Genomic DNA, 19,420 nt, shown 5'->3' with positions numbered 1-19,420 from the left:
TCTCTCCTTAGGTCTGAGGCCGGGAACTGAATATGGGATTGGAGTTTCTGCTGTGAAGGAAGACAAGGAGAGCAATCCAGCGACCATCAATGCAGCCACAGGTGGGGCACACCTGGAATTCCCATCCCACTGAGCTGGTGCTGGGCAGATGAGACAGGGCCAATGTGGCCAAAATCTATTTAAAGAGAAAAAGTAGAAGCCTGGAGGAGAAAGGGCCCTGTAGTACCATCTAGCCCCAATGCTGAAATTCAAAAGGAACATAAGTATAGTCCATCTGTATGATGCCAACATCATCCCCTGTACGGAAAAGGGGACTGGGGATTTTGTGTTTGTTGTTGTTGTTGTTGTTGTTGAGATGGAGTCTCACTCTGTCACCAGGCTGGAGTGTAGTGGCGTGATCTCAGCTCACTGCAACCTCTGCCTCCAAGGTTCAAGAGATTCTGCTGCCTCAGCCTCCCGAGTAGCTGGGACTACAGGTGCATGCCAACACGCCCAACTAATTTCCGTATTTTTAGTAGAGATGGGGTTTCACCGTGTTGGCCAGGATGGTCTGGATCTCTTGACGTCATGATCCGCCCACCTCGGCCTGCCAAAGTGCTGGGATTACAGGTGTGAGCCACTATGCCCAGCCGGGATTTTTTAAAGAAAAATTGGAACCAGGCTTTACAAGAAATTCACAAAGATTTTTAAGTTGGTAATCAGTTGCATCTTTTAAATAAACCATTATCTAGTCCAAACACAACTCTGGGGTTTTCTCTGAGAAAACACCTAACTTTTATACCCCCGTCAAGCAGATTATAAGTAACAGGATTGTAGTTTAAGTCCAGGCCCTGCACTTACCTGTTGTATCCTGTAGCCGCAGCTTATAGGTGAGGATACTGAGGGGCTACCTGATTTGAGGTCATTGATTCTTTCCTCAAGATTTTTTTTTCCATTTTTCTGAGAAGTTTGCACTGCAAAAAGAAAACTCCTCTGCCTCTCCCCGAGCCCCCAGCTTACCTCCCCACAGGCACTATGAGGAAGAAGGAGGCTAGTGTGTAAAGAAGAGATGGATCATCATTGAGCTTCCACATTATGTGGGATGCAAGGCTGGGCATTTACATGCCAATTCTTTTTTCTTAATCTTTTAATTTTGAGATAATTGTAGATTCACATGCAATTGTGAGAAATCATACAGAGAGATCCCCTGTGCCCATCACCCAGGTTCCCCCAAGGGTAGCATCTTGCATAAATGTAGACTAATATAACAACTGAGAAATTGACATTGGCATAATCTGTCCACTCTATTTATATTTCACCAGTTTTGCATACACTCATTCGTATGTGTGTGTATATACTTAGTTCTATGCAATTTTATTGCACGTGTAGATTTGTGAATGCACTGCTAGAGTCAAGATACAGAACAGTCTTACTACAAGAATCCCACGTGCTACCCTTTGCAGCCACAGCCACCTCCCTCCCTTTGCCCCTCTGCCTAACCCTGTGCATTCATTTATCTGTTCTTCATCTCTATGATTTTGCCATTTCAAGGAATGTTGCATAAATGGGATCCTACACATATTAGTCCATTTGAGTTACTGTAACAAGAATAAGAATACCTTAGACCGAGTAACTTATAAACAGAAGAAATTTATTTCTCACAGTTTTGAAGGTTGCGAAGTCCAAGATCAGGATGCCAGCAGATTTGGTGTCTGATAAAGGCCTGCTTTCTGGCTGACAGCAGGCCATCTTTTTACTGTGTCCTCACAGGACAGAGGGGAAAGGTCTCTTATATAAGGGCACTACTCCCATTCATGAGGCCTCCTAAAGGTCCCTAGATCCAAACACCTTCACATTGGGGATTAGGTTTCAACATAAGAACTTTAGAGAGGCACAGATATTCAGTGCATAGCAATACAGCATGTAACATTGTGAAACTGGCTTTTTTTCCTTCAGCATAATTCTCTCGAGATTCATCTAAATTGCTTCTTTTATCAATAGTTGGTTCCTTTTAACTGCTTTAAATCTGAGTAGCATTTTATGGAATGGATATTCCATGACATTATTTTTAATCTTCTCAGACTCCGATGGGGTCATGTGGGTAATGTATAATTAGACCTATTTTACAAAAGTAAAAAAAGAGACCCAGAGAGGTAACTCTCCTGTGGTCCCTCAGCAACTCTGTGGCAGACCTAGGATTCCAGCCCAGAGCCAGTTGACTTTCAGCCCCAGAAGCAGCCCTGCCTTGCAGCCTGAAGAGCATTCATCTCTCTGTTCTCCTCCCAGAGTTGGACATGCCCAAGGACCTTCAGGTTTCTGAAACTGCAGAGACCAGCCTGACCCTGCTCTGGAAGACACCGTTGGCCAAATTTGACCGCTACCGCCTCAATTACAGTCTCCCCACAGGCCAGTGGGTGGGAGTGCAGCTTCCAAGAAACACCACTTCCTATGTCCTGAGAGACCTGGAACCAGGTCAGGAGTACAATGTCCTCCTGACAGCCGAGAAAGGCAGACATAAGAGCAAGCCCGCACGTGTGAAGGCATCCACTGGTGAGTCTGCCCTGAGCTTCCTCCAAACTCTACTTTGATTCTGAGGTTAGCAGATCTCCTCAGCCAGGGTGTCCTCACATGAGAAAGCCAAATGCAAAAGCAAGCCACTTTCTCCATCCCTGAAGCCCCTGAACACCACTTTGAAAGGGCTGCTTACTCGTCTTTTCTACCTCCTGTCAACTGATACAGCAAAGTTCCCCCACTGGGAAATAGGGGTTTTAAAATATTTCTTCCTAGGAGAACTTTAAACATCAGGGTTTGTGTTTGCATTTACCTATGATTTTTGTTTTCTTTTTTTAACTGTGTGCATCACAGCATCTTTTAAATTGTTTCTTGTTTATTTCCTTCTTTTAGCCTAACAATTAATTTACTTTTCATTTTACTTCATTTAAAGATGACCAAGATGTTGGTGATAATTTTTTTTTTGGTTATTTTCCACAAACTGTTTTTATTCCAGGTCTTTTGCTTTCTGCCAAGGTTACTCCTGAAGAGTGGCACACGGCCCTTTGAGACTTCCACGGTGCCCTCTCATTTTCTCTTTTCTCTTAGTCATTAAGACACTAACCTAGTTTGTCTGTGATGACAGCTTAATCCTGACATTGCAGCCCATGCAACTTGTGTCCATTCTGGCCCATGCAACCTGTCCACTGAACCTGCTGCCATGCTTACTCGGTGGCTAAACTGAAGAGACAACCAAGTTTTTAAAATATTTCTTCCTTTATGAAAAATAAGCCTATTCAATTTTGGCCACCAAATATTCGAAATGTATAGGTGGAAAATGTTACTTTTCCAGGGTTTGGCAAGTAATAGTCTTTACTTCCAATTTAATTAGTAAGCATGTATTGAGTACCTACTGCATACATTGTACTGTACTGATATTTGAGGAAAAGTAGTTCCCAAAGTCAGCATTGTTATGTGGACTCATGTGTGCCTGCTCATGGTGCTTGCGGAAGACTAGATACTCAGAATGCTAGACAGAACTCGAGAAAAAGAGTGATCCAAGGAAATCAGGAGAGCTGGCAAAGGTGTTATGGCAAGAGATGTTATTCCAGTTGAAGCTTGGTATGCAAGAAAAGGGTTAGAAGCATGGATATATTTGGAAATGGCTTGAAGAGTCTTTCTCACAATATCTTCAGTCTCAAATCACAGTCACTTAAGACAGAAGTTGGTTTTCTTTCTTATAAAATGAATCTGGAGCTGGGAGGTACAGGGATAACTTAGTAGTTTCACATTGTCAGGCACCTAGGCTGCTTCTGTCTTTCTTTTCCACCATTTTTAGTCCTTGGCTTCCATTCTCAAAGTCATCTTAGTGTCACAACATGGCTGCTGTAGTACAGCCATTACATCTGTGTTCTAGGCAGCATAAGGGAGGGAGAACCAAAACTCCCAAAGAGGAGCACCTTCTGGGTGAGTGTTTCTGGAAACCCCACCAATCACTTCTCCCCATAGTTCATTGGCCACTCTTAGCTTAAGGTAGACAGGGAAAGGTGGTCTTCTGTCTGAACATGTTGCTTCCACATAAAATTGAGGTTATTTGTAAGAGAGAAATTTAGCAGACAATGAGCAGTCCCTGCCAGAGTCTGAAATGAGTTTACGTGGTCGATTCTGTTGACTCTGCATTGACTGCTTCCCATCCAACTATAAGATGTTTATCAAGGATGCTCTGAAAGAATAGTTTAATCAAAAATAAGGTGGGGGGGGGACAGAATAAAGAAGAAATAAATCTATAGTAGAGATTTAAATTTCAGCTTTATAAACATGAGCTTGTTATAAAGTGTCAAGGGGCAACAAATGAATCAGAAATACCCAAAAGATGAAATCCCTCTCTTTTCTTTCTCTTTCTCTCTCTTTCTTCCCTCTTCCCTCCCTCCTTCTCTTCTTCCTCCTCCTCCTTCCTCTGCCCCTCTCTCTTAGCTTTCCCTTGAGTTTGATAAATGCTGTATCTAAGACAAATTCCTATTGCCCCTCAGTCATTCCACCTTCTGGCGATGGCCACATTGCCTCCTTCCTCCAGTAAGAAAGACTCACACCTCCACAGTCACTGAAGAAGTTTTATCTCCCTAAGATCCTGAGGTGTGGGGCTTCTTCACTAGAGAAAGGAGGTAATGTGGCTATAACCAGGAGATTTACTAGCTAGAATTATTCTGTTTCTGAATGAGAGCCCCATATTGGCATTCCAAAGCCTCAGCAGTTGCATTTCCCCACTACGCCTTCTTAATGCCATTTCAAAGATATCATGTTTCATATTTAAAGACATTCTTCAGTGTGGGAAAAATGTGCAAAGTGCTTTTTATTGGTTCTTCTCCACTGTCCGCAGAATATTTCCCCCATCCCTTTCTCCAAAGGAAAAACTATATATGTTTCATTTAAGGTGAAGCAGACGTTTCTTTCCCTCTCTTGAATTCTAACTTTTAAAGTCTTCTGCACTCACTCAGTCCATAAAATACTATCACCATGCTCTGTGCTAAGTTCTGGGGTTACTAGAGCAAAGAAGATGGGTATTTAATTCCAAGGAACTCACTGTGTAGCAAACAAACAGACACTGAGATAACATTCTGCTCACTACGATCGAGGGTACAGAGGGTGCAGCCAGTGCTCAGGAGACACTGGATCTAACTTCAGAGAATCAGGAAAGGCTTACAATGGGAAGACACTTTTGGACAGAGACATAAGAGGCAAACATAGATGTGTTAAATGGAATAGGTAAAGAAGTAGAAGCCCAGGCATCTGACCTTGGTAAGCATAGAGGAAGAAAGAAAACAGGAAAAGTGAGAGCTCTTGGGTGAAGGAGTCATGTGGCTGTAAGTCCTGAAATGTTGCAGAGTTTTAGTTTCAACCATCAGAAGCAAGAACCTTCCAGCTCTGTATCACTGAATTCTTAATAGCAGAAGCCTGCCAGGCACCACTCAATGTCTGTGGGGCTTACAGAAAAAAATGGAGAATCAGTGACCCTGAAGATTTTTTCCTAGGGAACTCCAGGGTTTTACTGAAGGATTGGGCCATAATGTAAGCCTTTTTCTTGATGTGGCACCATGCTAAAACTATGCATAACCTGGCCACCTATCACACCTCTAGCCCAAAGATCCAGCCATGGGTTATAGGGCCCTACAGAATCTGGCACGGCCGGCCCATCCTCTGACCTCAGTCCTGCCACTCATGCCCTTGCTCACTTCACCACGGCCTCTTGGGCCTTCGCACTGTTCCTTAAGCTTTCTGAGCCTGCTCCCACCCTCAGGCCTTGGAGTGTGCTGCTCCCACTCCGTGGATACCACTCTTTTCCCAGCACTTCACAGAGCGTGCTCCCTCATTTCACTCAGCAGCTCAGGTATGACCCAGAACAGAGGGCTTCTCTGACCACCAGCTGAAAAGGCACCGCCATCCTGATCTACCCCTTCAAGCTGCTCTAGGTTTCCTTGTGACACTTATCTGCCTTGATATTATGCAAGTGTTGGTTTACTGTAGTATCTATGGCCTGCCTCCCCATCAGTGAGCAGAATGTAAGGACTGACTCCATTATCCACTGCTGAATCGAAGTGCCCTGCAGGCAGACAAGTATGTGGTATGAGCTTCATGAGCGTTTGGGGACCCTGGCTACTTCAGAGTCAGCATTTCCGTAGAATCTTCTGATTCTTCCCTTCCACCTCTGCATTAACACCCCAATTCTTTCCTTAAGGCGTAAGGGAAATCATTCTCTTGGAAAGTCTTCAATTCAGCTTAATCTGGATAGAAAAGGATGGAAGGAAGGAAAGAAGGAACGAAGGAAGGGAGGAAGGAAGGAAGGAAGGAAGAGAAGGAAAGAAGGGAGGAGGGAAGAACGAAAGGTACTGTGTCTGTTGGCATTTAAAAAAATTAGTGTATACCAGGCATCATTCCCTCTCCTCCTCCTCTCCCATTCCCTCCCTTCTCTTTCCTTCTCCTCCACTCTATTCTCCTCCCCTCTCCTTCCTCCCTTCTCCCCTATTCTCTCTCCTCACCTCTCTCTCCCTTTTCTCTCCGCTTTTGTACTCTCATAAACCCAACTAAACCCTGCTAAAGGTCAAAGCCATGAATTTGCTGCATGCCGTAAGAGACAGGAGGCAGGGGTGATAGGTAGAAACATAAAGCCAGCAAAGCATCTTTTCATAGCAACATAAGCCTTGACAGTGACAACCCAGTAGCTCTCAGGAATTTTGGAAGAAGACAGGTAGAATTTTGTTTTTAGCCACAGCTACCAGTAATAGAGAACATTCTGCTCTGATTTGCTATTTTGATTTTCTCACAGACCAAACTGAAATTTATTCAAATATTTATTCATCCAGCAAATATTTATTTCATACCTACTGTGGGTCAGGCAATGCCGGTTTATAGAAGAGAAAGAAACAGCTTCTCTTCTCAAGAAATGGTGCACGTTGCTATAAGAGAGAGAACCAAAACCCAAATTATAACACTAGCTTATCTGTTTTAGAGGGATTTGTGGGAGCATAGAGACAGGTACCCATCACAGACCTAAGCAAAGGGAATGAAGAGCATTGGAGAAGGCTTTTTGGAAGAAGTGATGTTTGGTTGAGTTCTGAAAAAGAAAAGGGGCTGGGCAAGTGAAGAAAGAGTAATGACATTTCCAGCAGGGGGAATAGCATCTGAAAAGCTGAAAGGCATGAGAAAATTTACCTTAGTGAACTGCAAACTATGGAGTCCTGCTATATGATAGAGTGGGAAAACAGTAGGGTAGGAGGCTAGAGACATCATCAGGGGCATCTGCAAAGGGGCTTGGTTCTTGGCAGTTACAAAGAAATCACTGAATGTTTTAAGGCAGCCAAGGCTTCTCATTTCAATTGTCGTATCTCTGAGAGATGAGAGTAAAGCCACTGAAGATACCCTTTGGGGTTGTCAGGCTTGGATGTGACCATGCCCCTGCTGTGGGAGAATCACTCTTTCTCCCCTAAGTGGATGCTGAAGTGGGTTCCTCATCAAGCCAGCACTTGGTAATCACTATCTGGAAGATGGTAACAATCTACAGATATTTAAGTTGGCACTGTCAGAAATTCCTCCAGACCAGCTGCTCAACCCACCAGTAGCACAGAAACGGGTTTCAAAATTCTGATTTCCCAGGCCCACTGACATTGTTCAGAGGGTAGATTCCTGTGCACAGCTGTAAGAAAAAGACAACAGCCTTTTCATAAAGAAATGCCAAGAAATTCAGTGTGGAATCTATAATGGAAACACTTGGCTTCTAGAGCAGTAAGTCCACAATATGTCATTTGCAGTTGAAATGTGGAGCCAGCATTTATGTGAAGCCTCTTGGTCCTCACCTCAACTATTGTCCACTGTATTTTTTATTCATAATATTCCCCCTTCTTTCATAATTCTGACCCCCTCTCTCTTTAATTTAGCTACTGATTTTATTTGTGGAAGTTGTACCTTTTACTTATTTGGCTAGCATTTATTTAATAAAGGGATCTGGGTGGGGCACACGTAGCATCCACTACTGACGTGGCCACAGTACTGCCTCTCTGAGTTGTAAACCAATGCTCTTTCTTGATTTGCCTACCAAAAAAAATAGTAGAGAAATAACCAAAAGTGTTAGCAGAAGTACCAACACCATCACTATTACTATTTACTGAACAACATGACATTATGTAAAAAAAAATCACTCTATCGACTATATGAACAGATGAAACAGGATGTGGGGACCATTAGATGAAAGTATCAGTGGCATATTAAATATCTGATTCAAAGAGATAAGATGATTCTCATTAGGAAGAGACGTTTTCCAACGTGCATCTTTTCTCTCCATCCATCTCTTGCCACAGCTTAATGGGCAATCCACAATCTCATTCCCCCACCCCCAGTAAGGTAACTTTCCCAATATCTCTTTCAAGGGGGCATTTAAAATGTATTTCATAGAAAAAATATGTTTTATGTAACAATTAGACATAAGGATTAAAAGACAGACTCCCGTAGAAGAAAGACAGTAACTTAATTCACACGAAGTGGTACGTTGTCAATGACAGATTAGTTCCTGACAGGTGGACAGCAGAGGAACAAAAACAGGAAAGTGGGATAAGAAGGAGAGCTAAGAAGACATAGGGTTGATTTCATTTTCACTTAGCTCTGTTTTTGTCCTATATCTCTTTCTGCATCAGGACTGCTGGAATATTTGAGAAGGACATGCTCTTGAGTTTAGTTGTGCTTAAATCCCAATGTCAAGGGTATAATAACTATATCCGAGCGAACTGTTTCTGGCCTCACAAGGCCCAGCAGGATTAAAGGTAGTTGACACCTCCTTTCTTTTCCTAAATCTAGATACATCACTTGCAGTTTGGGGTCCTCCCTTTCTCATAAAGACCATGTTTAGGTGGTTAAGAACTGCTTTGGAGCCTCCGGTGTAAGCTTCAGGACATGCGTCAGGGTTAAAGAGGAGTCTGTATTCAAGATCAAGTATTGCAAACATTTTCTGTGAAGGGCCAGATGGTAAATATTTTAGACTTTATAGGCCAGAGAGTTTCCATCACAATCATTCAACTGCACATTTTGTAACACAAAAGCAGCCATCAACAATATATAAGTGAACAAGCATGGCTATGCTCCAATAAAACTTTATCTGTGGCACCAGAATTGGAATTTTATATGACTTGCATGTACCATGAAATAATATTCTTCTTTGGATTTGTTTCCTGACCATGTAAAAAAGTAAAAAAATCTGTTGTTAGCTTGCTGACTACCAAAATAAGCAGCTGGCCAGATGTGGGCCTCAGGTAACAGTTTGCGGACCTCTGTTCTCGATCAAACAAAATTTGAAGGAGTGTATGCTCTGACAATATGAAACAAGCAGGAAGAATGTTCCCCAGAACTTAGAAATGTCTGAGTTAAATCAATTCTAGAAAAGATGTTTTCTCCTCTGAAAGGATATCCTCAATCAAATTCCAAGCTAAGATTTTCAAGTTAGTAGTCTGCTCTAATGGACACATAAGGCTCATTTGAAATTAGCAGCAATGTGAAGTATAAATAGAAAAAAACAATTTGTTCTTTTAAATGATTTAAAGTCAGTTTCTACTCTCTAGTTTACAGGATCCATTTCCAGAGAAATACTTTCCTTCCTAAACTATGCAAAGTTCACTTAAGCTCAGCCCTGGGCAAATTATCTCCCTTAAGTCAGGTTGAGACCAGTGAGTTTTTATGGAATTTTGTGCATTCAGGAGATGAATGAAGAGGGTGCATTCAGTTTTACTTGAGCTTCTTATATAAGATCTGCTTCTCCCAGGACCTGTTTCTTTTTTCTAATAAGGAACAGTTTTTCAAAGCCTTATCACCTTCCTTAGCTCAGCCTTAATAATACTGTGTCAATGTGTCTCTGATCTTTACTAATATGATCTATGTACATGATTTGAATGCTAGAAACTGATGAAATCCCAATATAAACTATACAACAGACCTCCCATAGGATATTGAGGCAGCACAAAAAAGAAGAGGCTTTTTTTTTTTTTTTTTTTTTTTTTGAGATGGAGTCTCACTCTGTCACCCAGGCTAGAGTGCAATGACTCAATCTTGGCTCACTGCAACCTCAACCTCCAGGGCTCAAACGATTCTCCTAACTCAGACTCCCAAGTAGCTGGAATTACAGGCTCATGCCACCACACCCAGCTAATTTCTGTATTTTTTGTAGACACGGGGTTTCACCATGTTGTCCAGGCTGGTCTTGAACTGCTGACCTCACGTGATCTGCCCACCTTGGCCTCTCAAAAAAGAAGGGAATCTAAGAGGAGCCAATTGTCTCAAAATACAGAAGGTTGGACAGCTCAAACCAAGACCCCCAGAATAACTGAGGGCCACCCCATTATGATGCAAGACATGTTCCAAAATGAAAACTGAAGCTCAGAGCATCGCTAACATAGACGTATAGTTTTCTAAATCTGCAGGACACTGATCAATAGGAAAATACCATTTCCAAGAGAAAAACCCAAATATGCATGAAGGCAAAAGAAATTTTTTTTTTTTTTTTTTTTGAGACAGAGTCTCACTCTATCTCCCAGACTGGAGTGCAATGGCGCCATCTCGGCTCACTGCAACCTCCACCTTCTGTGTTCAAGCGATTCTCCTGCCTCAGCCTCCTGAGTAGCTGGGATTACAGGCGCCCACCACCACACCTGGCTAATTTTTGTATTTTTAGTAGAGATAGGGTTTCACCATGTTAGCCAGGCTGGTCTCAAACTCCTGACCTCAAATGATGCACCCACCTTGGCCTCCCAAAGTGCTGGGATTACAGGCTCAAGCCACCGTGCCCGGCTGCAAAAGAAATATGACATTGTTGTCCTGCTGGTGTTTTAATAGGGACAGCACCAGTAGGGGATGCAGTGAACAAAGCGTGGCACTCGGACTGCAATGGCCTATAGATGTGGCATTGGGCTTGCCATTCCCAGGTTCTCAGAAGCAAAACTTTCTGAGGAATAGTTTAACTGACTCCATCTCTGTCATTATTCAGAACAAGCCCCTGAGCTGGAAAACCTCTTGGTGACTGAGGTTGGCTGGGATGGCCTCAGACTCAACTGGACCGCAGCTGACCAGGCCTATGAGCACTTTATCATTCAGGTGCAGGAGGCCAACAAGGTAGAGGCAGCTCAGAACCTCACCGTGCCTGGCAGCCTTCGGGCTGTCGACATCCCGGGCCTCAAGGCTGCCACGCCTTATACAGTCTCCATCTATGGGGTGATCCAGGGCTATAGAACACCAGTGCTCTCTGCTGAGGCCTCCACAGGTATCTCTTTCCTTTCTATTTATAGCTTCTGTTTTTCCCAGCAGGAAACTGCCCGTGAATAATCAGATATGACTAGCTTTGGAATAGACTTGTTCTGCCACTACTTATGTCTATGGGGTCTAATTGTGACACCAGGCCATCATATTACAGAACCCCAAGGCAACTTTTAATACTTCACTCCACATGAATGACACCCTTGGGAGTTGTACAGAGCTCAGTCTGCGGGACTAAACACACAGCTTCCGTGGAGAGGGCCTTTAGCTCCATAAACAGCCTCCCTCCTGTTAAAGGACATTAAGGCACTATATATGGAAGGGAAAGAAAATCACAAAATTCTCTCATCTACTGAGGGTTAAGGCAATTCTTTAAGATTTAAAAAACAAACAAACAAAACAAGTATTTTCCTGTACTTTCCTCTCTTTGCTCCATTTCTAAAATTTAAAGAGTTGCATGATACATGTTTATCTAAAGAAAGTCACATTTTTTCAGTAATATTATTATTCAGCTTATTCTTGTGTTAAAGATTCCCTGGACCTTGTTGTGTGATTTGATCACTAAACTAGTTCTTTGTCCTTCTCCAGGGGAAACTCCCAATTTGGGAGAGGTCGTGGTGGCCAAGGTGGGCTGGGATGCCCTCAAACTCAACTGGACTGCTCCGGAAGGGGCCTATGAGTACTTTTTCATTCAGGTGCAGGAGGCTGACACAGTAGAGGCAGCCCAGAACCTCACGGTCCCAGGAGGACTGAGGTCCACGGACCTGCCTGGGCTCAAAGCAGCCACTCATTATACCATCACCATCCGCGGGGTGACTCAGGACTTCAGCACAACCCCTCTCTCTGTTGAAGTCTTGACAGGTATTCCAGACGAATTCACTAATTCACTTCCTCCCCTTTGTCTCTGCTCGGGAGGAATCAAAGCACTTTCTTGCTTTAAACTGGGATCAGCTCCTACCACACTGGGGAAATACCAGTGAATCATCTCTGCTTCTTCCTAAATGTCACATCCCTTATTTGGCTAAGTCCTAGTTGTAGCCCAGTTCCGTGGAAAATTCCACCTACTCTTCTTTTAAAAAAGTGAGAGGTGACTTTTCTTTCAAAGTAAGTTTCAGTCACAATATCTAAAAAGTTGGAAAGCCCAACCTGTAAATGAAGAAAAAATAGCTCTGAGCTCATGAGCTCATTTTAAGAACACCAAAGGACTCCCCATAGCCCTATTTGTATGTCAAGAATAGAAATTGTGAACAATTCCTAAAACTACTTTTCATTCCCAAAAGCTGAATAGAAAAACCCTGGCTTTAGTGCCAACAATTTGAGTGTGCTCAACACCTGCTGTAAATCATGCATCTATAATCAACACTAACCAGACAACTCATCCCAACCTTAGCCAAAATGCCACCTCACCTGAATCCCAGAGTACAATTGCCTTTTTAAGTAACTCAGCAACTCTGTGTCCTTATGCAGAGGAGGTTCCAGATATGGGAAACCTCACAGTGACCGAGGTTAGCTGGGATGCTCTCAGACTGAACTGGACCACGCCAGATGGAACCTATGACCAGTTTACCATTCAGGTCCAGGAGGCTGACCAGGTGGAAGAAGCTCACAATCTCACCGTTCCTGGCAGCCTGCGTTCCGTGGAAATTGCAGGCCTCAGGGCTGGCACTCCTTACACAATCACCCTGCGCGGCGAGGTCAGGGGCCACAGCACTCAGCCCCTTGCTGTAGAGGTCATCACAGGTATATGACCCTCCTCCCAGACTGGGGACATGATAGGAGCCAGCGTGTCATTGAAATAGAGAAAACTCCCCCGTGTGGCAGAATCCTACCCCAATGTTGTTGACAGACAGCATGAATCTCTAACTTAGGAAGGTCTGTGTTGGAATTCCACCTCACTGGCTAAATATTCTTGGGAATATATGTGTATGTATATATATAGATACACATATATACACACACACAAATATATACTTATATATATAGTGTGTGTGTATATATATATATATGTGTGTGTATATATATAGATATATGCTTTTTTTTTTGAGTCAGGGTCTCATTCTTTTGCCCAGGCTAGAATGCAATGGTGTGACCATGGCTCACTGCAGCCTCGAACTCCTAGACTCAAGTGATTCTCCTGCCTCAGCCTCCACAGTACCTGGTGTGAGCCACCACACTCAGCTAAGTTTTTTGTATTTTTTGTAGAGATGGAGTTTCACCATGTTGCCCAGGCTGGTCTCAAACTCCTGGGCTCAAGCGATCTTCTCACCTTGGCCTCCCAAAGTGCTGGGATTACAGGCATGAGCCAGCGTGCCCTGCCTCTATTCTTGGGTATATTTCTTTACATCCCTGAGCCTCCATTTTGTATCTTTAAATCAGCAATGACCCCTACTTCAGGAAACTGTCATGAGCAATAAATAAGCTAATGAATGTCAGTGCTTAGTAAAGTCCCCATCATGTTGTAAATATTGAATAGCAAATAGCTAAATTTATCATACAGCAACAGAGTCATGATTTTTAAAATAGCACAAACATTAGGGCTGTGGCACAAAAATAAGATCAGAACTTTCTAGAAAAACCTTATTACTAGCCTCAGAACCACCAACTAACACCCAACTGATAGGCAGATCTCTACATAATAACCTTTAGAAATGATGCAGTTAGCTTCTGCTGAAACTATCTAGGACTCTCTCCTCAACAGATACAAAAAGCAGGGACATTTCCAAGAAAGGACAGCCACCTTTGACTTCAATGCTTTTCATTCAATTTGGGAAGGAAAAACAATTCCTCTCAATTTTCCACCAAAAATGAGCTGCTCCATCTGTTGTAAAAAACTGTGCTGTACATGAGGTTTCTAGAAATAGCCTCAAAAAGGGCTATGGGAAAAAGGGCCAACTTTTTGGTAACAGGGTTTCTGTGCTGAGCCCTAAGCCCATGCCCCACTCTACATATGCTGCCTTTTGATAATGCAATCCAAATCACCCAATTCAAAAAAATTGTTTTCCTTGCTCTTATATAACAAATAAACTTGGTGGTTGCTAGAAACTACATAAAATTCCAAAAATAAGGGGGCCAGGTTATATTCCTGTGTTTCCTGGAATATCTTCAGATCAAACAAGAGCAAAAAGGGCCTTTGAGACAGATGTGGCCTGTGTGCAAGATGCTCATGATCTTCCTCTGTAGTCCGCAAACTTTTGTTTTTAGCAGTACAACTCCTTTTGCAAATGAAATCTTCCAAGGAACCCTACTATTTGACAGATAAGTGAACAGCTGTTCTTGGTGAGCCTGGAAGTAAGAGAGGGATACCTCCACCCATGTTCTCAACACAGTTCTTCTAGAACAGCCCCAGATATATGTGGAACACAGTTTGAAAATAACCCCTCTTAAAAGCAAGAGGTTGCTCAGAGGTTGCTCAGACTCTCACAGTGCATTGAATCCTTGGATACCCAAGAGCAAGTACATATATCTTTCAACTATTTTTGGTTGAAATCCCTGCAGATATTCTCCTCCCTAACTTCTAACCCATGGCCACTTCAGCCTTCAAAACAGTGGCTGAGAGACTGCATTTAACCCTCAGAAGCATCCCACAAAACAATAGGTTTTTCCATATCCTAAATCCAAACTTTCTAAATCACCAATAACAACTACGTTAAATTTCCTTTCTACATTGTAGAAGCAGTAATAGTGGGTTCTGTTCTGCACCATTTACTGAGAAAAATCTCCTTTCTTTTAATTAAAAGTAGGCACACTCATTTCACACAAACAGCTTTGCTCTGTGATACAGCCGTTCTTCATTTAGACATAAAGTACGAGCAGAAAAAGGTGGAAGAAGAAACAAGCTGAGAACCCAGTACACAACTTTTGATCCCTGAAAGCTGATAAAAGACCAAAGAAAAAACATTATACTTGTTCACACCTGAGACAGCATACACTTTATCAACCCAGGCAGGTAGCCAGTGGCTAGTGATGAGATAATCTTTCTAGTTATAAATAATGAAATAAAGCAGGGATTTCTCCCTGACATGAGTAAGAAATTCCAAGGGAAAACACTTGAACAATGATTTATTTATTAAGCTGACACTTATCGGGCACTCGCCATGATCAGGTATGATACTAAGAAGTTGATAAATATTACCATTTAATCATCATGCAATCCCATGAAATAGTACCATCAACTCCATTTAAAGGTAAAGAAAGGGTGGCTCAGAGAGAAGCTGAGTGACATGCCCAAGATTATGCAGCTAGCAAATGCTAGTATTGGGATTCTAATTAAGGACTACTTGCCTCCAAATTCTGCACTTGTAACCATTGCCATGTCTCTTACCCTAACCCACAATCCTACTTTTCCATGTGAATTTCAGCTGCTAGCAATACATGCTCCCGGTGGGTTGTGCATTGGTGCAGATGTCTTTGCCATCTCAAGGATAAACCATGCAGATATTTCCCTTTCTGACCATTTTCAACTCCTGAAGACAACTGTGGCCAGAGAACCACAGTTCAAATTGCAAATGCTCAGAGACCAAGAATTTTTTTAAAAATTATCTTTCCCCTTTCTCTCTTTCCTAGAGTTGGGCTGTGGGATGTTTGGTTTCCTCATTTTTGGTTTATAGAACTGACAAATACTTTTCTATCCTTCTTCAGAGGAGCTCCCACAGCTGGGAGATTTAGTGGTATCTGAGGTTGGCTGGGATGGCCTCAGACTCAACTGGACCGCAGCTGACAATGCCTATGAGCACTTTGTCATTCAGGTGCAGGAGGTCAACAAAGTGGAGGCAGCCCAGAACCTCACGTTGCCTGGCAGCCTCAGGGCTGTGGACATCCCGGGCCTCGAGGCTGCCACGCCTTATAGAGTCTCCATCTATGGGGTGATCCGGGGCTATAGAACACCAGTACTCTCTGCTGAGGCCTCCACAGGTACTTCCTCTCCCTGTCAATGCTTTCTCCCCAAGGTTCTTTGCTTCCTTTTCAAGAGATCATGCGCGGAGTCAGCATCTCACCATAACTGAATCCTTTTCATGTGCCTTTCAGTGGCCGGCTGTGCATGCTCAGAGACCTCCCTGTGGGCTATGCTTTTGTCCTCATGCCTTTGCCATGTGGATGGTGAATGATGCAGGTGTTGCCCTTTCTGATCTCCAGCCCCCCAGCCTTTCATACTTTACCTGGCTGATTCTACATCTTTTTTGAATGATGAATTTTTGTTTCAGGAATCAGCCTGATGGTTTTAATTCACTTCTCCAGTGCTTGGAGGTAACTAAAAGCCTCCCTCCCTATATATGAGTTCTGGTGGAACACAGATTATTTACTTTAGAGAGTCTTTTGCTAGTTGGAAATGGTGCTTTTCTATCTGTAAATCCCTCAAGGATATGGGTACTGTGGTTCTTGCATTTAAGAAATGTTTCTTTAAAATGCACCCAGTATAATAAGAGAACTGAATTACCCTCCTCTGGGCAATTCTCTCAGATACTGAGTCATTGTTAGAATATCAAATTAGCAAATAGCTAGACCAGAAGGAAAAAAAAAGAAATTACACAATTATGACTAGAGACTGTACCAAAGAGAAAGCCATTCATTAGCACAAGTACACACAGCAGCTTTTGGAACAAGGAATGTCCTGGGCTATGAATGTCAAAGAACTGATTCCCTTTTTGCTCTTTTAATCAAGAGTTTCTCTCTGGAGTGTTGGCCTTTGGATGGCAAACTCCCAGCCCCAGACCGAGGAGGGTGCATTATAGTTTACTCGTCACTCTACCCCTGTTACAAGACTTCAGTGTTTCCCGGGAGCCTGCTAAAGTCAGCAGCCTTCCTCTGGCACAGTTTTCCATTGCTCATCTTCATTATGTGCCTCCATGGGTTTGAGGCTCAGTAGAGACTATTGCTTCATTTTGCATATGACTGCCCCCCTTTTTAAATAATTATTGCAACTAAACTTTAATGCATACCTGTACATCCCAGTTGAATCTAGCAAGAGCATAGCTCTGCATTTTAACCTCAGTCATTTCACTAATTTTCACTGAGATAAAAAAACGTAAAGCACAGGCAACCACTGCCAGGACAGTGACCCTGAAATGCCTAGAATTTGCAGCCGAGGCTACTCTGAAGGCACCCAGACCTCCTTTTTCTGAGACCCATAAACCATCCCTTCCCAGAAGGCAAAGTAATCACCCACCACTTCTGATCTTTTCTGCAGATCTTGTGGCTTGGGTGTCCTCAGTATTTTTATGTGTGTGTGTTTTTCTTCTTAACAATAGCAACATTCTTGTCGCTGATGAATTGGCCTATGGGCAGGAAGTTCCATAATCCCATCTGATCTGTATCTCAACAAATCTATTAGAAGGATCTCAGAGACCAGGAGCCTTCTTTCTTGCTAAAGAGACAGTACTAGCTTTTCAAACCCTGCTCCTACCTGCCCTCTGCATGTTTTATTCTTATGGTTGGGGAAAGCACTGGCAGGACCATCTTCAAGACAAAATGTTATTTCTTCGCTGAAAGGGATGGCCTAAACTGCCTTGCCTTGGCTTAGCCCTTTTTGTTGGCAATGCAATACTAGCCTTTTTGGCCCGCATAGCAGCAGTTAAGAGAGGACAAGCTATTTTAACAGAATATGAGAATGGCTGGCTGATCCTTCTCTAAAGTATGAAAAAAATACCAAGAATTACACTGAGAAATTGGTAATTACGATTAAGTCACAAAATCAGAAGCCTCAAGTTACCACCTTGGGAGGGTAATGGCATCAGAATTATTTAGCCCTCATTTGAATAGATGGGAGCTCCTTCAAAGCAAAGAATGTCTGTGGAAGGCATCCAAGTAATCTTGGTTTCCTTAATGCAATTCAAGAGACTGGAAGTTGCCAGGACTCATATCTTTTGACCAGTGGCCAGCAACCCTGAGGTAGGGCTCCCAGAGGCGTGTGTGGTTAAGATGCAACAGTTCCTGATAAGATCATTCAGCACATCTTCTTGGCCAGGGCCTGATTATATGTGGCAACTGCATGTAGAGAAATCTAATTGCCATACCTTCATTTTTCTAATTTTTCTTTTAACAAAACTGCTTTTTCTCTCCCTTTGGCACTAATTGGTAACACTGCTTCCTTCCATCATAGCCCTGAACTATCAGATATCTCTACCCAGCAATGGTTCCATTAACAACCTCAATCTTAAAACACAGCCAAATAATTAACTCAAATTTATTTGTTTCTTCTCCCCCACCCCTTCCTTTTATAGCCAAAGAACCTGAAATTGGAAATTTAAATGTTTCTGACATAACTCCTGAGAGCTTCAATCTCTCCTGGACAGCTACCGATGGGATCTTCGAGACCTTTACCATTGAAATTATTGATTCCAATAGGTTGCGGGAGACTGTGGAATATAATATCTCTGGTGCTGAACGAACTGCCCATATCTCAGGGCTACCCCCTAGTACTGATTTCATTGTCTACCTCTCTGGACTTGCTCCCAGCATCCGGACCAAAACCATCAGTGCCACAGCCACGACAGGTACATGTGCATTCTCCCATTTCTAACACACTCTCTCCACGGTCTTCTTTGCAGGGTGAAGCCTCTCCTTCTCCTCTCACATTGATGTACAAGCCACAGGGCACTAACTCTTCCATGGTGCTAGGCTGGAGTGCTGTTTAACATAACTCTTTTCCAACAGCAGCCCAAATAATGGATTGCCATAAAGCCATGTGCCTGATTTATCACTGACCAGTATGTTTACAGCATAAAATGTAGTTCAGTCTAGTTTGCCATATGGAACCTAGAGGAAAGAATTCTAACCTCTCATAACTAAAAAGCTATATAACAAGAGCTGTTCTTAATTTTGAAAGATGTCTACCTCAGTCAAAGAGGTCTTATAAATTTTATTTTGTATTATCTTAGTGTCTTTGTCTTCCTAGTCTCTTGGACCTTGCAATACCAAAATATCCCAGTGATTTAATAATCATGTTGATGGTGTTGGGTATTTTTTTTCCAACTGGGAAAGTAAAGGGAAACAGCAAAGATTACTTATCAGATGAGTGCAGGAGGCAGCCATGCCATTCAGACCACCCCAGTTCCAACACCACCTCTAGAAGACCAGACCATGCTGTCTTGCCCTCAGAATAGTGAATGATAAATGGCAAAAATAAAAGTAGAATAGTTGTGTTCAAACAAGGGACTTAGTTTAAAAAACA

General features: G+C 42.7%; 1 protein-coding gene across 14 annotated transcripts in view; it reads left to right on the top strand.

Annotated features, from left to right (window-relative positions):
• The window catches only part of TNC (tenascin C), a 97,328-nt gene that overhangs the window by 42,202 nt on the left and 35,706 nt on the right, over positions 1-19,420 (top strand). For 5 of the 14 annotated variants that reach the window (XM_063649852.1, XM_063649847.1, XM_063649848.1 and 2 more), the window contains exons 9-15: positions 12-101; positions 2,266-2,529; positions 10,988-11,260; positions 11,842-12,114; positions 12,721-12,993; positions 15,892-16,164; positions 18,471-18,743. In XM_063649852.1, the coding sequence (XP_063505922.1) occupies positions 12-101; positions 2,266-2,529; positions 10,988-11,260; positions 11,842-12,114; positions 12,721-12,993; positions 15,892-16,164; positions 18,471-18,743 (1,719 nt within the window). The remainder of the gene's footprint in view (positions 1-11; positions 102-2,265; positions 2,530-10,987; positions 11,261-11,841; positions 12,115-12,720; positions 12,994-15,891; positions 16,165-18,470; positions 18,744-19,420) is intronic. The other 9 variants (XM_063649849.1, XM_063649853.1, XM_063649855.1 and 6 more) reach the window with 4 other exon arrangements.

The sequence above is a fragment of the Pongo pygmaeus genome, chromosome 13, assembly GCF_028885625.2.
Source record: "Pongo pygmaeus isolate AG05252 chromosome 13, NHGRI_mPonPyg2-v2.0_pri, whole genome shotgun sequence".
NCBI classification, from domain to species: Eukaryota; Metazoa; Chordata; class Mammalia; order Primates; family Hominidae; genus Pongo; species Pongo pygmaeus.
This window is presented reverse-complemented; position numbering and strand designations above follow the sequence as displayed.